Source organism: Drosophila mauritiana, chromosome 3L, assembly GCF_004382145.1.
Source record: "Drosophila mauritiana strain mau12 chromosome 3L, ASM438214v1, whole genome shotgun sequence".
Lineage (NCBI taxonomy): Eukaryota > Metazoa > Arthropoda > Insecta > Diptera > Drosophilidae > Drosophila > Drosophila mauritiana.
Genome location: NC_046669.1, coordinates 4,393,406 through 4,410,323, shown reverse-complemented (window position 1 = coordinate 4,410,323; position 16,918 = coordinate 4,393,406). Strand labels below are relative to the sequence as shown.

At 43.7% G+C, this 16,918-nt stretch overlaps 3 protein-coding genes across 5 annotated transcripts; all 3 read left to right on the top strand.

Moving 5' to 3' along the window:
* Positions 1 to 585: 585 nt before the first annotated feature.
* Positions 586 to 7,380, top strand: LOC117140695 (neurotrophin 1). 3 transcript variants are annotated; one of them, XM_033303759.1, is made up of 7 exons: positions 586 to 974; positions 3,127 to 3,632; positions 3,739 to 4,643; positions 4,868 to 4,999; positions 5,364 to 5,510; positions 5,578 to 6,151; positions 6,243 to 6,774. In XM_033303759.1, the coding sequence occupies exons 2-7, from the start codon at positions 3,177 to 3,179 to the stop codon at positions 6,687 to 6,689; spliced, it is 2,661 nt and encodes an 886-aa protein (XP_033159650.1). In that variant the 5' UTR covers positions 586 to 974; positions 3,127 to 3,176; the 3' UTR covers positions 6,690 to 6,774. The 3 variants fall into 3 exon arrangements, with proteins under 3 accessions (XP_033159650.1, XP_033159648.1, XP_033159649.1); XM_033303757.1 differs by having other exon boundaries at positions 5,578 to 7,380; XM_033303758.1 differs by having other exon boundaries at positions 589 to 667; positions 5,578 to 7,380.
* Positions 7,381 to 8,482: 1,102 nt separating this feature from the next.
* LOC117140074 lies at positions 8,483 to 10,110 on the top strand. Its single transcript, XM_033302827.1, has one exon. It carries the CDS (start codon positions 8,570 to 8,572, stop codon positions 10,031 to 10,033), a length of 1,464 nt encoding a protein of 487 aa, XP_033158718.1. The 5' UTR covers positions 8,483 to 8,569; the 3' UTR covers positions 10,034 to 10,110.
* Positions 10,111 to 10,953: 843 nt separating this feature from the next.
* On the top strand, positions 10,954 to 12,045 carry LOC117141205 (pupal cuticle protein Edg-91). The gene is made up of 2 exons (XM_033304558.1): positions 10,954 to 11,585; positions 11,753 to 12,045. Exons 1-2 carry the CDS (start codon positions 11,333 to 11,335, stop codon positions 11,818 to 11,820), a joined length of 321 nt encoding a protein of 106 aa, XP_033160449.1. The 5' UTR covers positions 10,954 to 11,332; the 3' UTR covers positions 11,821 to 12,045.
* Positions 12,046 to 16,918: the final 4,873 nt, after the last annotated feature.

The window sequence follows — 16,918 nt, the reverse complement described above, 5'->3', positions numbered from 1 at the left end:
GTGTCTGAAAAATAGGCGGAGGCGCTAACCACCTGCCCAAAGTTGCTACCGAGGGCTTTTGTTTTGAAAAACGAAAGTGCCGTGGCTGGAAATTAATTTTCTTTCCTTAACTTTAGGGGCTGACCCTCGCGGGCGGCCGTAACGCCTGATGAAGTGGTCAAAGTGGTTTTCGTGGCTAATGATGCCGATAGAAAGCAGTTTAGATACGCCGTTTTGCATGCTTCCGTTTTGGACAAATCGCTTCCTGACCCAGTGCCAAAACAAATGACTGAAGACACGAACTGGGCAGACGAGGCTGCTACACAGTTTTAAATATAGGCAAACTTCCGCTCTAAACGTTAATCAATTTCACATGTATGGATATGCAAATGTGAGCCAACTAACGGTTCAATGAACTTGCGAACTGCACAAGAAATGCAATTTGCCGATGCGCATTTTTAATGCACAGACACGCACCTAAGTTGGATTTACTGCAATGGGTCCAGAACGCCAACTGAGCCAAAGTCGCCGCCGCAGCAGCAGCAACAGAAACCGCAGCAGCAGCAAGCGCGGTAGGTAAAGAAGCAGTAAGCAGCAGTTGAGGCAGCAAATCAGTCTGCGGCGAGTGTTGAAAGCGTTCAGACGTAGCAGGCGGAAAATAAAAAGCTGGCTCAAAAGCAAAACGAAGGTGAATGCCAAGCGGACAGACTTAAGAAGTGTGGCAAAGTAGAAATTTCTGTTAATTAAGGCGCGTGTGAAAAGTGTGAAAATCAGCATACAGACAGCTGAAAATCAGCGAAGGCGGCAGCCAAAGAGCCTATAAAAGTGAAAATTATCTATGCAAAGTGGAGTGGAATGGAAACTCGGTTCTTGCGCCGCAACAGGAAATAAACAGTGATCAAGCTAAATACATATATCGAAGCTCAGAAGACTGGAGAAGGGAGAGGCTTGGAGAACTAAAAAAGAACAGTGGACTGAAGACTAGCTGATCTGAGGTGATTTCTGAAGCTCTGCTTTAGCTTTATAAATTAATCATAAAAAACTAGAGCGCAAAGCGGAGAACAAGAAACAAAATCGAAATTGGAATTTTAAAATAGCATTTCATTTGTGAGTGTATTTTAGCCAAATATGTGAAATGGAAACAACTTTCTAAATGAACGAAAACAAAAAAGCGCTTAAACCCAACAACAATAACAACAACCACGCACAAAAATTTGAATTCTTTTTATTCTTTACGCCCGAGGAAATTGTGTCAGTCAGCGCTGGTTAAGGTGTGCGTGTGTGTTCGTTTATTGATATGAGTTGCCGCTTTTCGGCGGTCGTCAAGTTTGTGTCTTAAGTCTTTCGTTTAGGGCCCGGTAAATTGGTTGGGAATTTATATGTCAGTTCGGATGGCCAAACCTATGCGATGAAGATATTGATCCCCGATCAGTCCAACACGGCTCGACAGCTGTTGGTGGTTAGTGGTTCAGCGGGTTCGCTTACTAGGTTAGTCGGTTAGCACCTAGTTGCTTCTGAGGCTGCTTAGTCTGCTTAGTAGGATTCTGCGGAGATTGTCAGTGCGACTTTCTTGCTTTGCGCTTCGCTTTCAGATGTTTCTCCTCCCATTTGCAGCACTTTAATTTGTTTTCTTCAATTCGTCTCGTTTGTTTTTTGTTTTTGCCTTTTTTTATTTTTTGACTGGCCCCGTTTCGTTGTCTGCGCAACGCACGCAAATTGCAATTTAATTAAAGTGGCCAAAGAATTTGCCGAGAGATCGCATGCAAGCGGAGTGCAGCATCTTCAAATGCAACTCATTGCCATTCCCATTTTCGTCTGTAATTTGTATTTGCTTTCTTGCAAATGGCACCCACGCGAAATTACTGGAATGCCTGGGAACCGAAATAATGGTTGGCATATATGGGAAACGGCTGCGACTTATTGACTTAATTTGATTTATCGTACTATGCCGCTTTCCCAGCGTCAAAAAAGTATCTATACGTATATGCAAAGGCTACACAAAAACCAGAAGCGCCGCCATCTCTCCCCCTTTCGTAGGATCCATTAGCGGGGTCTTCTGCGCGCAGGTGTGCGAGATAAATTAAAGACATCGAGCCTGCCTGCATCTTGACAACGGCAGCATCCTCACGTTCGTGCATCGCAAACTGTGCGCATCATTTCATTCAATTATTTGCCTTGCCTTGGGAGCCCGAAGAGACGTGAATCGCTGGCCAATCTTCTCTAGCCCACGTCCGCCATAAGTTTTCATGCTGGCCTTGGCTGCCTTTTCTAAACTGTCAACTGTTTGCCGCTGCTGCAGCCAAATTTTCACTTTTCATCTGCACAAAAGGTCAAAACATCGATGCAGCTGGTATAGCCATTGCCTCGGAGGAGTTTTCCTGGCTTGGGTGTTGTTAGCATTCAGATTTGTCGGCTCCTTGGGGTAGCCGACTATATAAATAACGAACAAATGAAAGAAAGACTTTCCTTTGTGCTGAACACATTTGCATAGACAAGAAGAGAAAACCAAGTTCATAGAGGGAAGAGCTCTTTTAGCCTGACAAATGTCTTCATCATGATGATAGGAAGTTGAAGCGCAGTCAAATCAATCACCCGACCTTTGGATGGCATGCCTTATTACCGCAAAACGGCCAGTTTAGTCGGGAGTCATAACCCCGTGCGCGAAAATACCCATTAAGATGGTAAAAATAGCAACAACCAGAGCAGCTTCGGTGCTTCACGCCTTGTTGGGCAGTCAACTGAGATGACAGTGAAGATCATGATGACGACGCCGATGGCTGAGTGCGATTACCTAAAGCCGGAGACGACTGTGCTGCTGTAATAGCCTGGCCAAGATGACTATTATGACTCTGGCTGCACGGTCGTAATAGTTTACGCTCATGTTAATGACTCTTGCTTTCGATGGAAAGCCAAAAAATATGAATGGTTTTGAATTTGCCAAGACAAATTGAACACGTCTAAGAATAAACCATAAACTGTTGTTTTTTGAAAGCGTGCGAGTGTCGTCTTGGGTGAACTCTAGTCATAAATAAACAATTAACAAGACGTCATTGTTTCGTCTGATATTTCGGAAAATGAAATCCAACTTAATACCCAGCAGTGACCGCCCCCTTGCTTTAACTTTCCTTTGCCTTTTGTCATTCGCAGACGTCTGCTGCAATTAAAAACAAAGCCAAGAAAATAAAGCCAGAGTGAAAATGAAAGCTGGCCGCGCCTTCGGCTGCCTTTTCTGGGCCCTGCTCTATTGTGTGCTCTATCTGGATCTGGTCAGTGGGAACTCCGCCGACGATGAGCTGATGGACTTTGATTTTGCGGATTCAAATGATGCAGCTACGGAGGACTGGCAGCTGGATGATCTGGAGGAGGCAAAAAAGGCGGAGCAGGCCGAAAAGAAGTTGGAGTCCAATATGCTGGACTTTAGCGTCGATCTGGATGAACCGGAGCCGGAGAAACAATTGCCACCTTTCGACTGGCGGGAAAGGGTTTTAAGGAACGCTCTGGCCAAAGCCTTGGCGGATGAGGGATTGCGCCAGAAGTTCGCCGAAGTGTTGCCCATTTTAAGAATGCTATCTTCTCAACAGCGACTGGCTCTTTCCGCTTTGATCTCGGCTCAGATGAATGCAAAAAAGGGGCACGAACTTAAGTTTGAACAGGTGTGTTTCGGAACGTTTTTAAAAATATATTCTTTTAAATTACATTACATTAATATATATCTTTATAGTATCTATAACTGGCTAATGATTTTTCTAATTTTATCAGGTTCGTATGATGTTTGGCAATGACAAAAAGCTGCTTTTGCCCATAGTGTTCGACATCGCAAATCTCATAAAGAGCTCTACCCGCAAGTACATCAATCTGGGTTCTGATCTGGCTTCATCTGCCCTTTTCCATACTCCCATCAATCGTCGTGAAGATGATTTGACTCCAGAAGAGTCCCAACAGGATGACCAAGTAGGCACCATTGCCGTAGAAGTTGAGCCAAAAAAGGTTTCTACTCAGGAGGTGCAATCGGAATCTCTAGAGGACTTCTTTGATGAGATGGGGTCAGAAGTGCTTGATCCCCAGATGATCAATGAGGCCCTGACGGGTGATCTTCATGATAACAAAACCAAGTTTATTAAACCAGAAAATCATGGTCAAAGAGTTCGACGATCGGCAAACGAGTTTGTTCACAAATTGACCCGATCCGTGCCTGCTTCTGTGACCGAGCAGCAACTTTTGGGTGGCATTGCTGGACGTACCATCAAGCTAAATACCACAGCTTTTCAACAGCCAAGTAGCCAGGAGGAGGAGAAGATGGCCTCCGCCAACGGTGACCAGTCATACTCTGAGGTGGAGGATCTGGCTTTTGCAGGTCTTAATGGCACGGAAATCCCCCTGAGCGCTGATGCGCGATTAGATCTGCAAAGAAACAGCGACGAGGAGACTGAGGAACCACTACCAAGTCCAGAGGAACTCATCGCTGGACCACGATACCGACTGGGGAAAAGACCACTACCTGGTCAAAAATCAGGAGCACCCATCAAACGAAAGAGAGTCACATCCTCCGTGAGGGGAAGACCCAAGACCGCCGCCAGTTCACATAAGCCCGTGGTTACACCACCCAACAAGAAATGCGAACGATTCACCAGCAACATGTGCATCCGCACCGACGACTATCCGCTGTAAGATTCCCGTAGCTAGTTGGTGAGCGGTACTCCCCAGGTCCTGGTTCCGGTCCATAGTCCTTAGCTCTAGCTTAGTCCGAATTTTAGCCATAATAAAACTTTAATTTATGAATCACACTTGCCCAACTTTCCCTTGCACTTATGCTTAGCTATTGGTTTTGGTTAGAGTTGTTGAATGAAGTCTACCGCTGGAAACTGCATATATTATTTTGAAATCTTAGTGAACAGATCATGGGCAGCATTAGGCGTCACAAAAACGCCATGTCCGCCCTTTTGGCCGAGTTCTACGATAAGCCCAATAACAATCTGGAGTTTAGTGATGACTTCGATGACTTCAGCCTGAGCAAAAAGAGGTAAGTGGAAAATGAGGGGTCGCCTGAGAAACCATATTTTATTTACTCAGTCAATAAATTTTATAACATACGTTTTATTTATAAGAGTTTGATGCAACGTGACCATTTCGAAAATGTATATTGAAATTGTCTTTGAATCGTAAAATCATAAGCCACAGAAAGCCATTTTCCTCACAAAGTTATGATAATAAAATAATATTTTAGGTCAAACAATTTTTATTATACCTTTAGCAGTTATATTGGCATTATATTTCTTGAACCAATGGACAAATCAATTTTAAGTTTTGAAGAAAACAATTAGAAAGCCAATATGCTCGACGGTGAATTTTGTTAAAATATTTTATTTTCTTTATTCACATTAAAGGCGTGAAGACGAAGGCAGCGCAGGTGGGATGTGCCAGAGCGTGGTACGTTATGCCCGACCCCAGAAGGCCAAGTCCGCTTCAGGAGAATGGAAGTACATAGTGAACACTGGTCAGCACACGCAAACCTTAAGATTGGAAAAATGCAGGTGGGTGAAAATAATTTTTCACTTGAATAGCATGGCATTAACTTGTAATCTTTGCATTTATACACAGTAATCCCGGCGAGAGTTGTTCCTACTTGGCGCAGACTTACCGTTCCCACTGCTCGCAGGTGTATAACTATCATCGTCTGCTGAGTTGGGACAAAGTGCGTGGTCTCCATGTGGATATTTTCAAGGTGCCCACCTGTTGCTCCTGCCAAGTGGATGGTTATCGCCAGCAGTTTCCACCGCTCTCCTCCATTCAAGCCAAAGATTACTCTCCCCAATCTCCTATCATAAACCATAATCATAATGGGTATAGTACCATAAACGAGGAGGATCTGGACTATGCCGAAGAGAGCGAGGAGGACGAACTGGGCCTTCGATATCCCTCTTTCAACAATCGGGAGACAAATGAGCTGTATTCCAGCAGTAACAAGGTGCGCGTAAAGCTGCCTGGTATTAGCACCAGTGTGGGTCCGTATCTCAGTCCCCCTGATGATGACGAAGATCGCTATGGCGGATACAAGAGCTCCAGTTCCAGTTCCAAGAAGTATTACAGCCAGGTGAGCCGCCGGCGGCCGCAGCATTCAGAGGCGCGTCTGGACTTGGATTTGGCGCCAAGCGAGACGCACTCGGACCAAGAGGTAAACCTATTCGCTGGCCCACCAAACGGCGGTGCAGAGAAGCCGCGTATCCCGCTGAATCGCAAGCGTATTTATGCCTCCACCCACACAGCCCCCACCACCGCAACATCATCAGCATCATCATCTTCAGTACCATCGCCCGCAGGAGGAGCTGCCGTCCGCCTACGATTTCCACAGACCACAAGTCTACCAGCCCGAACGGGAACAGCTGCCCTTGGTCCGGGATCCGGCTTTGTCTCCGGTTTCAGCGGTAGTTCCGGCTTCTCCAGCGCTGCCCCTGCCCATGCCGCCCATGCCCATCAAGCAGGTGCCATCGCACCACCAGTCGCACCACCAACAGCCGCACCACCATCTTCACCAGTCAACCGGCAAGGTGGCAGCAAGTCGCGACCCCGCTTCTATGCACCACCAGCCACCACGACGACCAACACAGCAATGGTTACCGGGTCAGCGTCGTCCCTTTCGACCGAGCGCACCACTCAGTGGGAGCGGGATCAGTCGACGGCACTACCACAACCGCCGGCAGTCTATCCAGTGAGCTCGATCTTCCCTAGCGGTGGTGGCAGCGAGATGTCGGGCAAGAGGATTAACTATAACTACCATCCCATTATTGATTTCTTCGAGAAGAATCGCAAGGCGGAGGCGGCGGCTACAGTCAGTTCCATGGCAGAAGAGTCCCGCATAGTGGAGCAGCGTATATTCCCACAGAATTCCCCCAAATCTCAACAGAATGGCATGGGCTTGGGCATGGAGACAATCACTGGAGTTTATCAACATCCCATTCCGGTGCCCAAAACGCACGAGAGGCGTATGGGTTACCGGGCACATAACGGTGGCGTGGGTGGTCCAGGTGCTGTGGGTGGTGGTGTTGGTTTCGCTAGCGATAACGCCTGGCTGCCCATGGTTGTGGAGTAGCTTAAGTCGCATGAGTCCATCAAAATCAAAGTCCTTAAATCCCCGAAATCTAACGTATTAACGCCGATGCCCTAGCTCGCAGTCTCTGCCGTTCTCGCCAGGAGCTTAATCTTGTAGTTTCTACCTGGCTCCTAATCTCAACCCCATTTACCCCAAGCCCATTCTAATGTTTAACCAACTAAGTTTATTTATTTATTTATTTTGTAGTGTGTAGTGCAAAGATTAAGAGATGACCTCGTTTTTGGGGGAGGTCAAAAGCTTGGTTGGCTTGTCACGAGAGTTCTAGCAATAAATATAATTTATTGAAATCTAAACACGTGTTTGTTTCTTTAAAAAATGTGTCGAGTTTACTTTTACGCTCACTGTACTTATGTTAACACAGAAGCTAACAGAAAAACTATTATAGCATCTTTTAGGCGCCTTTTAAAATTCTGACTTCTGTTAACAAAACAGGCATGCGCAACAGCATTGCCATTAAAAGAGCTGTTCCGTTTTATTGATAATTGAATCTTGCAATAAATTCAAGTACAAAGCAATAAAAGTAAAGTCTTAAAATTTAATGTAAAGTATGGTGCTCTTCAATTAAAAACGTGACTAATATACATTTGCGGCACTTAATAGTTTGGAAAAAGATTTAAATACAATTATTTGCAATGAACAGTAAACTTAAAAATTCAATTAATTATAACGATTCCGTGCTTTGAGGAGTCGAAGAATTTAGTAAATTTACAAACAAAAACAAAACTTTATTTTCCACGCACAAAAATTCTCATGAATATATTTATTTCTATTAGATATTCCCAAAGAATACCAAAGTCTGCATAAATCATTCCCATCTGAAGACCGCATTATTCCCCATATTTTTAAAATACCCAAATTAAATGGACAGTGCATAAATTAATTCACCGTTCGCTCTGCCTTTCGCCCAAATGACACAAATACCATATCAGTGGCTTTCGGCGAAGTTCAAGTTGAGGGTCAAGTGGCGGGCACTAATGAGATTCGAGACTGCGAAAATAAAAACACTTACCCATACGATCGAAAACCGAATTCAAGACAGAAACTAGTTTCTGCACAGCAACCAGAAAGTTGCAATGTGCCAAGCCATCGTTGTGGCGTATGCAAAGTGGGTTTCTAAAGCGAAACACGGCTTGAGCCCGACTTTGACCAGTTATAACATTGGACGTTGAACGTTGCAACTTGCAACTGGCAGCTACTTGCAACGTCACTTCGGCTGGCCAGATTCGCTTTCATTTGCGGCCGAAGCTAACAAACGGCCGATGACGACGACGATGACGACTTCAAAAACATCTATCTCGTCACGAAAGAAAGAAAGAAAGGCTCGTGGCGCGGTGATCAAACTGGAAAATTGGAAAAACGCCGAGGAAATTTTATAAAGCCACAATGATAGCACACTTACTGCACAGTTGTCGGTTGGCCGTCGAACGCGAAAGTGAAAAGTTGCATTTCCCCCGACCTTGGGATAGTGAGAGTAAAAGTGCAATGGCTGTGCTAAGGACATACTTGTTGCTCCTCTTCTATTTACAACTAAGCCAGGGGATAAAAGTGGATAGTGGGAGCAAGGAAGGAGATTCCAGTAGCACTCCAAGTCCTCCTCTTTATAGGGTATCAAAGCCCGAGCACAAGAAACCGGAGAACAGGGTTCCACCGCATTTGCAGGACATACGTCCTGGTTACGTCGATGATGATGCGGGAGATGTGATCAGGATTATTGAGCCTCCTCAGCACTTTCAGCAGCTGAAACGTCTGCGTCAACGGCAGCCTTCCAATCCACCGGTGGTTTGGGAGCAACCGCGGAAATTGGCCACCAATAGGTTGAAAATCATGCCCCAAGGAGACCTCCTCACGCAGGAAACCCAGATACAAAATGGTCCTAATCAGCTACAAATACCCATGGAAATCTTGGCGTCCGTGCGGAAAACAGAGCGTCTTTTGCAGCGGCAAAGACAAAAGGCCAAGTTTCCGCTGGTAAGACAACGACATATCCAGCGACAAAGTCATACGTTAATAGCCCAAAAGGCCCTGGAACAGCAGCTTTACCATCGTAGCCAGCAGCAAAGGCTAAAAGCAGTGTTAAGTCGCAATCAGGAGCTTAAGAGAAGTAAAAGAAACAGAAGGGATGTGCCTAGAAAGACAAGGGAACCGTATGATGTACAAAAGGGCCTAAAGTTGGTGGCCCACATTGGGGATCTACTCAAAAATGCCACACAATATCTGCCCGACGAGGGCGTCCCCAATGAGGTGAAAAGGTCACCAACTTGCAGCAATGCAACCAACTGCGACAATCGGCGACGTCGCCAAAGACTTTTCAAACAGCAGGCCAAGTCAGCCGAGCGGGAAAAATTAAAGGAGAGGCGGCGCAACTTCCGGAATAAAGAGGCAACAACCACAACAGCAGCAACAACCAAGGCGACAACGACGACAACAACAACCACTGGCAAATCAGTGTTTTCAAGTGCCAATTCACTTGCGGAAACTTCCGCAACTCCGCTGGCCAGTCGCCTGCTGAATTCACGCAAATCCAAATCCAAATCTCCAAATAACAACCGCAATAGCAACTGGGGCCGCAGCGATGACTCCATACTCTATGCGGATGTAATGACGAATATACGCAACTTGTGGCAGGAGCACGATCAGTTGGCGGGACCAAAGTTTATTGCACCTGACGAGGTGGCCAACAACACGGACTATCGCGCCTTGGACGTGTATCTCAAGCAGCTGGATGATTTGGCCAAAAAGCTGCCCACTGCGGCTCCCATTAGTGGTCTGAATAAGGAGGAGCTGCAGCGAGCCACGCCCACGCCCAGTTGGTACTTGATAAACTCAGAGGGAGGCATCTTTGAGACTCGGCTGGATAGTCAAACCAAACCCTCGTCGTCCCTATTCCATCGCTTCCCCGACATGCCCAATCAAAATCAAAGTGTGTCCACATTGGACTTGGAGTAGTTTATGCTCTTGAAGTTTTAAGATAGCTCTTAATTATTTATTTACAAAGAATAAAGTATTATGAAAATTTCTAAATGGCATTTACTTTAATTTGAATTAAATGCAACTTTTATAATTATTAAGTTATTTACAAGTAGTTAACATATTAACCCTGCAACTCTTCGCCCCAACTCCTTCAATGCTACATCTCTGGCGGATTCTTGGTGGCCAACGAAGCATTTAGCTCCGCTAATTACAACAACTCCCAACTCTCAAGTCACAAGTTCTTGGCTAATGCGGCAATTTAGATAAGCCCTAGCTGGCAATTAGCCCCGAGCTTGAATCCAAGCTGCCAAACGTGCGAAACGCATTGTCCCAAGCCCTGACCCCGCCAGACATGCAAAGTTGTGAGAAGATTTTCGGCAATTAGGCAGGTACATGGAAATTGAGTGGCTCAGATGAAGCGGAAGAAAATCAACCTGACCTCTCTTACACGGGAAATATGTAGATCTGTCGGATCTCTCACTCGGATAATGCTAGTTTTGGTTTCTGATCTACGTAGTGTTGCGGGGATCCCATCTCTATTCTTGGAACATTTTCATTTCCACAATCGTTCTTTTTGGCTACTAAACCTAGTCTGACGTTTTTGGGCGGCGTTTTTTTTTATGGGATTAGAATGTTGTCCGGCCACTTTGACTAAGAATTATTTAATTTATAGAGCGTGTGTTGGGTTTTTATGGTTATTATTTGGTGTGTTGGCGGGACGAGCGATAAATTAGAGTGGATCGATAGCGAAGAGTAGAGAAATCGGTCTACATTATGTAAGCAAATGAATTTCTGGCCTTTAAAGAAAAGAAGAGGGGCACTGCCCATTGCGACATTGACCCCACTGATCGCAGCCAGTGGGCTAAGTTGGTGGCGGAGTGGGCGGTGGGTGGTAAGAGAAAAACAGGCAAACAAACATTGGCTGGCCCAAAGCATTGTAATTAGTAGTCGGTCATGCAAGAAATAGAAGCCTCCCACCAGCCCCCCTCTTGGCCAATTCATTGATGTTTTGGAGGGGGTTTTCTTTGAATTGTTAGAAGCACACGCAGCTGGAGTCGCCCAAATTGAAGGGGGAACCGTTTTTCGCTTAGACAATTGTTTTGTCGCTGCGCATTGATGGCAATGCGGCGTTGCAAGAATCGCTTTTTGGCCATTATAAAAGCCCACTGCACGTTTCCAGCGTCAGTCAGTCAGTTTTTGTAAGCCCCGAGTGGCATTTCCATTTCCAATACGTTGTTGTTAGCCCAAAGGAAATCCGCCGAAATACTCACCAAGATGTTCCAAGCTAGAACCGTTTGCCTGCTGCTCGCCCTCTGCCTTCTGGCCATGTTCTTTGTCGGTTCTGAGGCCCTGCCACGACCACAGGAGGGTCGGGAGGAGGGCGGCGATCAGGAGGCCAATGTAGAGGCTGAGGAGAAGGATCTGGAGGGAGCTGCATCCTTTGGATACGGATACTACTCGTCGCCCTACTTGGGTGGCTACTACGGCGGATATTGGCCACATTACAGCGGCAGTTACTACGGAATTGGTAAGCTTAGAAGCGCAACCGAGTAAAAATACTTCCTTAAAAGAGACAGTGCTGTGTGTAATATAAATATGTATTCGGAAAATGCGAGACATGGAGGATTATGCTCTAATCTCAATTTGTTAATGAAGATCAAAAAGGGAATAATCTGTGAACTTACTTACTCGCAGGTTATCCATACTATGGAGGTTACTACGGATTGCATCATCACCATGGACACTATGGACACTACTTCTAGGAAGGGTTCTTAACCCAACCCGAAATAAATACTTTTACAGCCTCAGTAGAACTCTATCAGCACCAGACATCTATCAGCACTAGAAAAAATAGTACATTTAGTAATAGAAGCCGACAAAGATAGCATTAATAGCCAGCACTAGCCTCAATAGCCAGACGATGCGTTCTTGACCGGATAGCGAACAGATTAACTGCACTGCCCCTTGGGCGAGGATAATTGCTTCAATAAAGCATAAAATCACAAAAAAAAGAGTACAACCAACTAAATATTAAATAAATAAATGTTATACTTTGTACAAATTAATGCCTGCGTGTTTGATGGCTACTGTTGATTGTTTTAATTTTACTCCTAGCTCTTTATTTTATGCCATCGTAAAAACCTCATGAAGCGCACAGCTAATTTGCAATTCAAATGGAGCCAAACAAAAATTGACTCCATATCGCTGGTCTAATCTAATTAATAGGGGCTTTATTTCAGAAGCAAATTAACTGTACAAATTGGTAAGAACTTAAGCGGACGTTGGCCGTAAATGTCTGGCAATAAACGGCAGAAAAGTACAAGTATGCTTCGGTTATTTGACTCCTGTTGTGCCACTCGGCGTATGCGTAATTTATGAGTGGAATACCATAAATCTCTTAAGGCGAGCGAGCATTGTGTAAGCCAAGTGTCTCAGATTCTCAAAATAAACTCGCCGAACAGTGCTGCCCAAGACTATTTGTCTTGATTGGATTTTGACAGGCAACAATCGGATATTGGAAGCCAGACATCAAGTCCGAAAGGTCACGGAAGCGACGGACAATGGACATCTAAGATTAACGGCCGGCAGACGGCGGCGATGGTGCGACAATAATCGTTTGATTTCACAGAGAAACTTTAGCATACATTTTATTCAGTTGATCTAAGGTCAATCGGTAGCCGAGAAACGAAACTCTCCATTTGACCTCTGCTTGACACTTTTCTTCGTGGCTTACAAACGTCAAAATCAAGAACGTATCATTGATTTTCTTTGATTTGTATTCACATTCCGAGGGCCGGATATAGCTGTAGACAATAATAGCGTTAAATTGGTTATTAAAAGATCGTTTAGCATTTCATTGTTGATCTGAAGCGTGACTGAGCTCAAAATATTGCTTAAATATGATTATTATTTATTCATCAGGTTGGAATGACTCACTTAAAAAATCTTGCCAAAATGGATAAAAAACTTGTTTTAATTAGAGCTGGGAGACTTTTGTCTGGTTAGCTTCTGCTCTTTGTGGCTCAATAAATTAAGTCAGATGACGCTAGCACCGACATTCATTGCACTTTCTCACAGTTGCCGGATTTCGCCAATGGGTTTCTCTAGATCATTTCGTTTTCTGGATTCATAAATCACTTGGCAATAGGCCAAAAATATCAGACTGATTATTTGGCTAATTTTTTGTTTGTTTTAGTTAATTTTACCCAAAACTGTTTGCGTTTCGTTGACGTTTTTCTTCTATTTATTACTCTCATTAGCTAAAAAAGTAGATATTGAAATTCATTGAAAATCGTTCGGCCATTGTTATATGGAAAAACCACTGGAATTATATCCACGAACGTCTTTGTTGTTTTTTTTGTTATGCTGAGTTATTGTATCTTTCGTGGTATTTAATTTGGGCATCGAACACTCGAGTTCAAGTGCAGGAATTGAGAGAAGTAGAGCACAGTGGATCGGACTAATTGGGAATAAAAAAATCGTAATAAAAAAATGTTGGCATGAAAAAAATAACAAAAACTTTAAGACATTTGAATAAATAGTTCACGAGCCTATTAAATTATGAGAATTCCACATTTTTATTATACAATTTACTTTTGCTCCACTGTATAATCTGTTTATTTTTTCGTGATTTAAAAAAAAGCGAACTAATAATTTGATTTGTATCCGAGTACCTGCTTGTTTACCCATGCGTCGTGGGTCGCTTTATATCTCAATTAGATGCTAAGACGATCATCATTAGTGGAGTGGTGGCGACTGCATTCAAGCGCAGTGCGCTCTTGATGCGATAATAATTTCAGTACAGTAAATTATCAATCTATATGCCGATGGCATTAATTCCTCGTACCCGTCGGCGAGACGGCTTAAAGGTGTCGCAATCTGGCTTCAGCAGCAGCAGCAGTCGCTTTGAGAAGTTCCTGCTGCGACAGGTTCGTGTCTTAAGTCTTTCGTCTTTTGTGGAATTAACATGCCAAGCACGTATTATTTCAGGTCGAACAACAATCCCCATCCGCAATGTTGTGGCAGTCCCGGGCCAGCATTCGATTCTTCCTTGCCACCAAGGACGCTGCGGCCTAAACGCACTTGAACCCTTTTAATATTATACACTGAAAAATATTATTTTTTGTAAGAAAAAATGTATTGAATTAAATATTTATTCTATTTAAGTGAAATCTGAGATTTGGACATCAGTCCAATAATAAAATTTAATACAGCGCTCAGCTTTTCTTAACCACAGTTTTGAAATTTTTTCAGCACTGGCATCCTGGATTTGTCCCTCAAAATTGGCCATTGAACTTGCGGCAAAACTTGTTTTCCCCTTGTTTTCTTATCGTTTCTGCGGCAGCTGCTGGCGTGGCTTTTGTGGTTAAGAGTCGAGGCGAGTTGGCCGGATTGTAATAGTAAGCATTTTGCATACCAAAGGTATTAAAGTCTTTCGACTTTGACCTTGCCCAATCCGATCTTCGCGTAGGTGAATAGAGCACAGCAGGGTGTACCTTAATGTGTGTGGCATGCTCGACTTGGCAAGAGGCAAGGGCGATCAGTTGTGGCAGAGCGACCCACCGAGAAGTCCGCTCCAAATGCAACAGACCAGAAACCCGACCAAATAAAGAGAACTTCTAGGCTTTGGAGACTGCTCGTTATTTAATTTCCAGTCAAGCTCTTTAATTAGCTGTTAACTTCCGCAACATTTGCGCCAAAGAACGCTTGTCTTGTCTTGCCAAAAAAATAAAACACAAAGTTCCGAGATACAAGCAACTCCCAACCAAGTATTTATTCGTTGTGGGTGCGTTCAATGGCTGAAAGTGATTTATGAACGCCTGCTGAGCCATAGATATTTATGGCAATTGTTTCGCTTCGATTTGCTAAGCCATTTTAGGCTTTAATTAAAGTGCTTAGTACTGGGAACTAGTCTACTAGACTCCGCGACGGAAACGACGCTCTGCCCAAAAACTAAGTCAAAAGCTTTCAATAGCCAAGTTAGCCGACAAGTGCTGACAGGAAGTTCTCATCTCTCGGTTCTAGCCATGAATTATGACCAAGTTTGACCAAGAAGCGACGAAGCGTTTTAGAAAGGCGAAATCCTGTGCCACTAAGGTCACATTCTGGTCCGATCGAACGCACCAGAACCCGTTCTCCAGTCACTTCCTCCTTTGTAACAGGATCAGCTTGGGATTCCGCTTCATGTGCTGGCCATTAAGCGGGTATTCTGGTTCTCAGCCGTCGGATGCCGCGGCGACCTTGAGACGAGAGTGCAAAAAATCTGTTCAGATGTTCGCTGCTGCCCCGATCTCTCGGTGTGTAGGTTGCAATTAAGCTGAACTTGTTATGGTCGCCGGTTTCACTTCGCTTGCTCACCGACGTTGGCTTTATGACCGAAAAAATGTGCTTAATGAAAACGAACCGACGCCCCATCCATCTCCCCATCTGCCTCCCCCCACTTTTAGCTAATCGCTCCGAAAGTTGTTATAAATTTGTCACTTAAATTCATTACATCGATTGGATCCATTGTCACTCGCGTAATTAGATATTGATGAATGGGCCTTTGTGGGTGGTTCACCAAACGGGTGGGGTATATGCACTGTTGCAAAAAACTTGACCTAACGTAATCAAATTTTCTAAAATAATGTTTATTCGTCTAAATTTTTAAATTCAGTATGTACAAGATATTTAAAGGACATTATAAAGTAAATCTCATGATATTAATTTACTTTTCATATTGAAGAGTATTGTAAGCCTGTGTCTGTTGAAGTTTAACTTTAATTAGTCACTGATGATTGCAAATTTATTTGCGAATAATTTGTAGCAATTCGATTTATACAAGTAGTAAACGTTAAGTATTTTATAACACACATTTTCAGAATCTTTAAATAAATCTAGCTTAAATTTAATTAGCTCGTGTTTGTGTCATTTACCTTTTCATTTTTATTAATAGCCAACCCATCACCTAAATTAAAAGGGTATGACAGACTGCGTCTTCTCGAGTTTTACTTTCATTTGTCATATTTGATTATTTATTTGTGAATATTTTGTATCGGTTCGATTTGAACATGAGGTAAAGCGCCCTGAGGTTTAATGAACTGTTGGCGGATTTGTTTTTGGTGAAAACCATTGGGGCTGAATCACCTGCTGATTATTATTGTTGGTTGTTGGTTTTATGAGCGTTTACCTTGCGGTTGACGCTGCTTGCGATTCATTTGTATGCCATGGGCGAAATTGTCCCAGCGAAATGCATAAAAACTTCAGGTGGCTTATATTATTTATGGACTGGGTCCAGGGAATTTTAATCAGGTTCTAGCCACATCCTAGTTGCAGTGTTAATCCCTGTTAATATTAATTTATTAATTCACTTCCAAATTGTAGAGGATCAGACAGCTTGCACTCTATAGCTTAGAATTCCTTAGTGATTTGCTTCGCATTTGTGGGCATGCTAAATAGTTGTTAAAAGCTTTTAGTTTTAGTGCTAAGCCGCTTAGCCGAATAGAATTTCCAGTTAGCCACGCAAATAGAACTCCAGCTGAAATGCGAAGCATCTGTGGCAGCCGTCGATCATCTCTGATCTAGCTCTCTGGTTTTTAATTATCGGCTGGCAATAAACGATTTGAGTTCAAGTTGTTAATGGCATTTCGTTATGTTTCATAGTTTTGAAAGTTAAAATACTTGAGTCGAATCAAATGGTTGTTGTACAACACAACGCATCTTGTACGGGTATCTTCCGGTTTTTCGTCCGATTTATGATTATTATTAATAATTGAATTTCTATTTGTTCGACGAGCCGTGAACATAGACCAGCATCTTTTTGTGGCTTTGTTTCGCTTGCAGGGTTTTTTCATCTTTTTTTCTTGTTTTGATGATTAGAGC